This window comes from Dendroctonus ponderosae, unplaced genomic scaffold, assembly GCF_020466585.1.
Source record: "Dendroctonus ponderosae isolate FM_Combo_2020 unplaced genomic scaffold, Dpon_F_20191213v2 Dpon_F_20191213_7, whole genome shotgun sequence".
In the NCBI taxonomy this organism is placed as follows: Eukaryota; Metazoa; Arthropoda; class Insecta; order Coleoptera; family Curculionidae; genus Dendroctonus; species Dendroctonus ponderosae.
The window spans coordinates 4,693,135-4,698,461 of record NW_026018916.1 but is presented as its reverse complement, the minus strand read 5'-3'; the positions used below and the strand labels follow the sequence as shown (position 1 = coordinate 4,698,461).

The window sequence follows — 5,327 nt, the reverse complement described above, 5'->3', positions numbered from 1 at the left end:
ATATTTAGTCTCCAAATTTCGACATTAAACTCTAAAGTTGGCACGAAAAGGAATTTTTGACAGTGAGCCAAAAATTGCGATTTCTAACTCAAAAGTTTCATCCTAGGATTGGAGAGAGAAAAATTTTGAAGTTGCTCCTCTGGTTCTCAACTCCAAATTAATACTTGGAAGACTTGAATACGGGCCTCTCTGACTGGAGACTCTTAATGTGGACTTTAAAGCGGAAATGTTTCAAGCTGAAAAGCTTAAATTTCTGCTTTCATCTTCTGTACTTTGTCTGATAGTAGACATTTGAAGCAAAAAGTTTAAACCGGAAATTTTAGATTCAAAACTGTAAAATTAAGAACTCAAAGTGAAATGTACTCTTTTGATAGCGAAAAATTTGTCTTACAATTTAAGTTTTTCGTTTTGGAAATCGCTGAAATTACGGCTTCAAGGCCAAGGTATCGAATTGATGCGACCTGTTATGAACTGTGAAAATTTTGCCATTATTGAGTTTCAGTTTTGAGTTTCACACTCGATCTAAAAATTGTATGCAAGAATTGAAATTGAAAATTGCTCCTCTGGTTTTAAAATATATATCACAAGTCGCGATAAACCTGAATTGGAAAGTTTTGACTGCATTTCCTGAAAACTGTTCTATGGAGAGAAGGAGGACTCGTACATTGACTTGCAAACTTCTTTTCCACTTTAGGTTGAAATTTGAAATTTTTTGAGCTTCTGTGCTTTATACAGTCCATCTTAAGCATCCGATTCTCAAAAGCGCCCATCTATCGCGACCATCAGGTGAAATGCGCTAACTTTTCTTGCTCCTGTCGAACCTTCCCAAGAAGCCTCCCTAGAAAACAACTTTTTCATCAGCAAGTTTCCTCCCAATTCTCCTCCATTGGTTGAAACCAACCAAATGGTTAATTGCCAGCCAGCCACATATCGAGAGATTTTGCGATAAAAAACCTCTTCGGGCTCGGTTGGCAACATCGAACAATAACATCTAAGAGACTGCGGCAACGTGTTTCGTTTCGTTTTTGTTTTGGTCCTCGATCGCGAGTTACGTTCCCACGATCTGCGACGGATTTGCTCACGGCCCCCTGCGACCAGAAGAGCACGAGCCTAACGAATCGACCAGAATAGGCATAATCCTGCTGGTATGTTCCGTTCTGTTCGATGCGACCAACAGCAGAAAACTCCCCCGGGCGCAGCTCTGGAAGGGTGAGCTGTTGGATGGGAAACTGCCATTGTTTGCCATCCAACAGCTCGCTGTCTCCAAGCCCAGTTGCCCGAAGAGCTTTCTGATTTTTCCGGCTACTTTTACAGAATCGGGGAAAGCAGTTTGTGGAAGTAAAACAGTCCTCTAATTAGCTAAAATGGCAAGCCTGCAGCTAAAAGACCAACAATCGAAAGTGGCAGCGAAACGTTTCAAGGAATGCACTTTACATCTTGATATGTTCTCCACTCGACGATCTAACAATGAATCGTAATAGGTTTCTAACATGATTGCTTTTATTCTTGACCGACAATCACCTTCATTTCACTATTATAATGATCATATCAGAAATGTTCGTTAAGCTAACGTAAGTATACGGCCGAAGGTGAAATGGGCGGAATACACACTTATATTATTGCCCATGCAACTTTCCTCATGTGGCGTCCACAATGTCTCTTAAATGGCAACTATAATAAATAACTTGCGCTTTTAGGGCAAGGTGGTGATAAAGCCCATAGCCTTTAAACCATCAGCCCCAAACCTATCAACATCCAGTAGAAACAACGACCGCTATGGATCAACTCCGATCCTGGCCAGACCTAGTTCCAGATTGAATTTCTATGGAAGTAAGTTTCTTAGGTCTTTGGTGTCTCACCTGCCATTTACAGCCGTTACATTTAGGCACCAGTGAGCTACATAGAGACCCCAATCTGCAGAATCATTCTCTGGATAGGAGGCTGCGCTCTACATGCACCTCTACCAACTCCTCCCCACCTTTAGCCATGAGTTCCTTACCGTCGATCCCTCACACTCACAAATTATTAAACTGTGATAGTTTGGAGAGTGTGCGGAAGAGCCCTGGCAGCAACATCGACTATTCCCTACTGTAAGTCTCCAAGTTGGGAAATGCAATCCAGTTAGGAAACGTGTGGGTTTTTAGGCACAAAAATGCCTACACTATATCCGCCTCGAACATCGGCAGTCTCCTGGACTTGACACCATCCCCAAGTGATTCGGGGGTTTCTGAATTGGAGGCCGCGCTCAGAGATCGGGATTCTGAGCTGGCGTTTCTGAGGCAAACGATGGAACATAACGAGCAGGTGATCTTCAGGGTCTATCAGGAAAAGGAGAAAGTAAGTTGAGTCAAAGAAGTGTTATATACTGGGTTCTGCTCGTTTAGAGGACAATTGCTAAGGAGGGAAGGAGGAGAATTTATAAGCCCATAATGTTTTGATTATTCAAAAATCCTACCAGTAAATGTCTTGACTAGAAGTTACCCATTAATGGCACAAAACTTGAAGATATTTAGCATTGCAACGATTTTTTACTTTTGAACTCAATATTGTCACTTTTGTTCCTTCTGCCCACAAACAAGAGCATCTGGCCTCGAGTTGGTCAAGAGTCCAAAAGTTCTCTTTTGCTGATTAATTTGCAATTTTTCAGCAGACTTTCGAAAGAAAAAATGACAAATTTTAATTCTTGATTGAATTTCAAATTGATTTTCTGACTTAAATCAACATTTCCAGAAGATTTTTTGCACTTTCCTAGACAATGCTCCAATAGTAACTTGAGCATCGTCTCAAAGTCCTAATCATTGTTTGGGCAATTTTCAACCCCAAAATACCGTTTTCTTGCACATTTCATGCTGGTTCAAATGCCGTGCTTCGGCAAAAATGCATCCTGTTTATTGAAGTCCCCCTGAACTCAACTCACATAAGAGAGCAGAAAACACACCGCTGAAAATTTCGTGATTATTCACTGTGACTCACTGTATATCTAGCATGTATTTTCCAGATTTGGGAACGAGAACTGCACAAACTGAAGTCAATGTACGATAGCAGAATCCGTGCAAGTGCAGAAAAGGCTTTAAAACTCGAGCAGCTGCTGATGATGCAATCCTACCAGCAGAACCAGGATAAAAGGCGTTTGATTGGTGAGCGAAACTCGATTGCTCTGAATGCACGCGCCAATTGGTTGAATGTTTGAATGTTTCAGGCGATGTGCAAAAAGTGAATTTCCAAAACGACAAGCTGCGAAATGAGGTGGAGGACCTGCGAAGCAGGCTGGAGGAAACCGAGTGGTGCCTTTGCCAGAAAACTGGCGAAATCGCCCTGCTGAAGACACAGCTGAAGGATTGCCAGGTAAACAAGACGCATTTTCCTTGCGGGTTGAAGCATGATTTTGTTCCAGACGGAGCATAGCACCAAATGTCAAGAGCTGCTTCAGTTGCGCATCGACTTGCGGGAGTTGCAGCAGCACTTTGATGAGCTGGAAGAGGAGCTGAACAAGCAGAAATCCCAAAATCTGGAGCGAGACGGTGAAATAGCCGATATGCAAATCGAAGTGGAGAGTCTACGATGTCAGCTCCGAAAGTATGAGAGCATGGAAAGCATTGATAAGACCAGGTGAGTTTCACTGAAATTTCCCCAGCTTCCACTAAAGCTGCAGTTGTAGATTTGAAGACATATCGGAAACTGATCGGCTGAAAGCCGAGATTAAGGAGCTAAGAGAGGAGCTGTCGGATCTATCCATTAGTGATTACAGCAACATCCAGCCCGGACGCTTCAAAACAGATTCCCACAATCAAGACCACTGCTCCTCTTACGAAGACCTGGAAATCCAGCAGCTTAATGGCGAATACATTGAATGCTGTAATGAGCCGAGCGAAGTGGGCAGGCTGAGGCGGGAGCTCATTATCAAAACTCAGGACTTCAACAGGGAGAAACTGATATGGGCGCAGGAGAAGGAAAAGGTGTTAAGGTACCAGCGCCAGCTCCAGATGAACTACGTCCAGATTTACAGGCGCAGCAAAGCTCTGGAAGCGGAACTGGACAATTTAACCACGCAAATTGCCATAGAAAACAGCATTGCTAAGGACGACCAAATTGTCCATGCAGAAATTGCCAAATCCATTGAGTTGTAAAAGGGCTCAGTCCAGATGAGAAAAGCGATTGTTGTTTGGATTAATTTAGTGGAATATGATGAAATTGTACCCTTCACTTACCAGGCCAATGTAAATATATAATGTATGTTTAAATGTTGTGTTAATCACCAAAAAAAGCGGAGAAGAGAATAAAGTCTGGGATGGTTGTTTGTGAGCCAAAAAGAAATTGGCTTGAGACTGTATTATTTGCAAAAAGAAAATGATTGCTCAACCAGCTTTTTTGGAATGGAAGCTCGAAAATAAAGTTTAAAGTTGTAGCGACACCCTTAAACCAATTGGAGAAAAATTCTGTTTTTTGCAAATCTCATTCTTTCTCAAATTAGTTAAATACTTTACGAGATGCAGAGCCGATTTAAAAAAATTCTATCTAAATTTGGTCTTCAACTTCTTCTAGAATAGCCAAGGTGTTGTTCGAGTAGACCCAAAAAAAGCAACAGCAAAATCTCAACTTATTTGCATTATAAAATTGGAAAATAGTGTTTTTGAACCCATCAAAACATCAACAGATAAATGCAATTAATTCTGAGAAATTTGCATTGCCCAGGCTCTAATCGTTTGTGAGAAATTCGCAAAACGGTTTGTCATCGACTCATGAACGTTTAACAATGATATCAACTTTATCGGCAAAACTTCGATAAAATTTAAGTACTTAAGGTGATTTTTTCAACAGAAAAGAACTGAAAAATCGAGTGTCATCAAGATCACTTTCCTTCGTGGATGTTGGTTTTTTATTAGTGTGTGAAAATCTTCAAACGTTGCTCCGAAACTGGCAGTTTGAAGCTAATGATTGAAGGTAAGCAAGTAGCAAGTTTTTATTGTGATTTGTTAACCTACATATTAGTACATTGTTTTATTTGATCAATAATTTCTTCTTTCAGTTTGTAAAATTATTCAAGCAAATCTAGTAAAATCGGGTCTGCAAGTGATTTTCCACAAAGTCTAAAACTACTAATTTGATGTTGCCTTCAATTGTATATACTTTCCTGACTGTGTTTCAATTCCAAATCAAAATTAATTCCTGGGTTTCAACCTGGGTCATTTATTGTCTTTATTTATCAATTAAAATACGTTTCGGTGTATTTTTCCACCATCATCAGTTTTTCTGAAATAACATAGTTAAAAAAAATTTCATTAATTCAAAAAACAATCACAGTTCGTCAACAGCCTCATCATATCACA

General features: G+C 40.4%; 2 protein-coding genes across 2 annotated transcripts in view; both read left to right on the top strand.

The window, feature by feature from the left end:
• LOC109539765 (leucine zipper putative tumor suppressor 2 homolog) overlaps positions 1–4,241 on the top strand; it is a 15,833-nt gene extending 11,592 nt beyond the window's left edge. Inside the window, exons 3-9 of the mRNA XM_019907745.2 lie at positions 1,698–1,830; positions 1,886–2,090; positions 2,145–2,337; positions 2,999–3,137; positions 3,200–3,345; positions 3,395–3,609; positions 3,659–4,241. Coding sequence (XP_019763304.2) covers positions 1,698–1,830; positions 1,886–2,090; positions 2,145–2,337; positions 2,999–3,137; positions 3,200–3,345; positions 3,395–3,609; positions 3,659–4,127 — 1,500 coding nt within the window. The 3' untranslated portion in view covers positions 4,128–4,241. The remainder of the gene's footprint in view (positions 1–1,697; positions 1,831–1,885; positions 2,091–2,144; positions 2,338–2,998; positions 3,138–3,199; positions 3,346–3,394; positions 3,610–3,658) is intronic.
• A 680-nt stretch (positions 4,242–4,921) lies between these two features.
• LOC109539696 (protein croquemort) overlaps positions 4,922–5,327 on the top strand; it is a 15,360-nt gene continuing 14,954 nt past the window's right edge. Inside the window, exon 1 of the mRNA XM_048668563.1 lies at positions 4,922–4,941. The gene's annotated coding sequence lies outside the window, so the exon portion shown is untranslated. The remainder of the gene's footprint in view (positions 4,942–5,327) is intronic.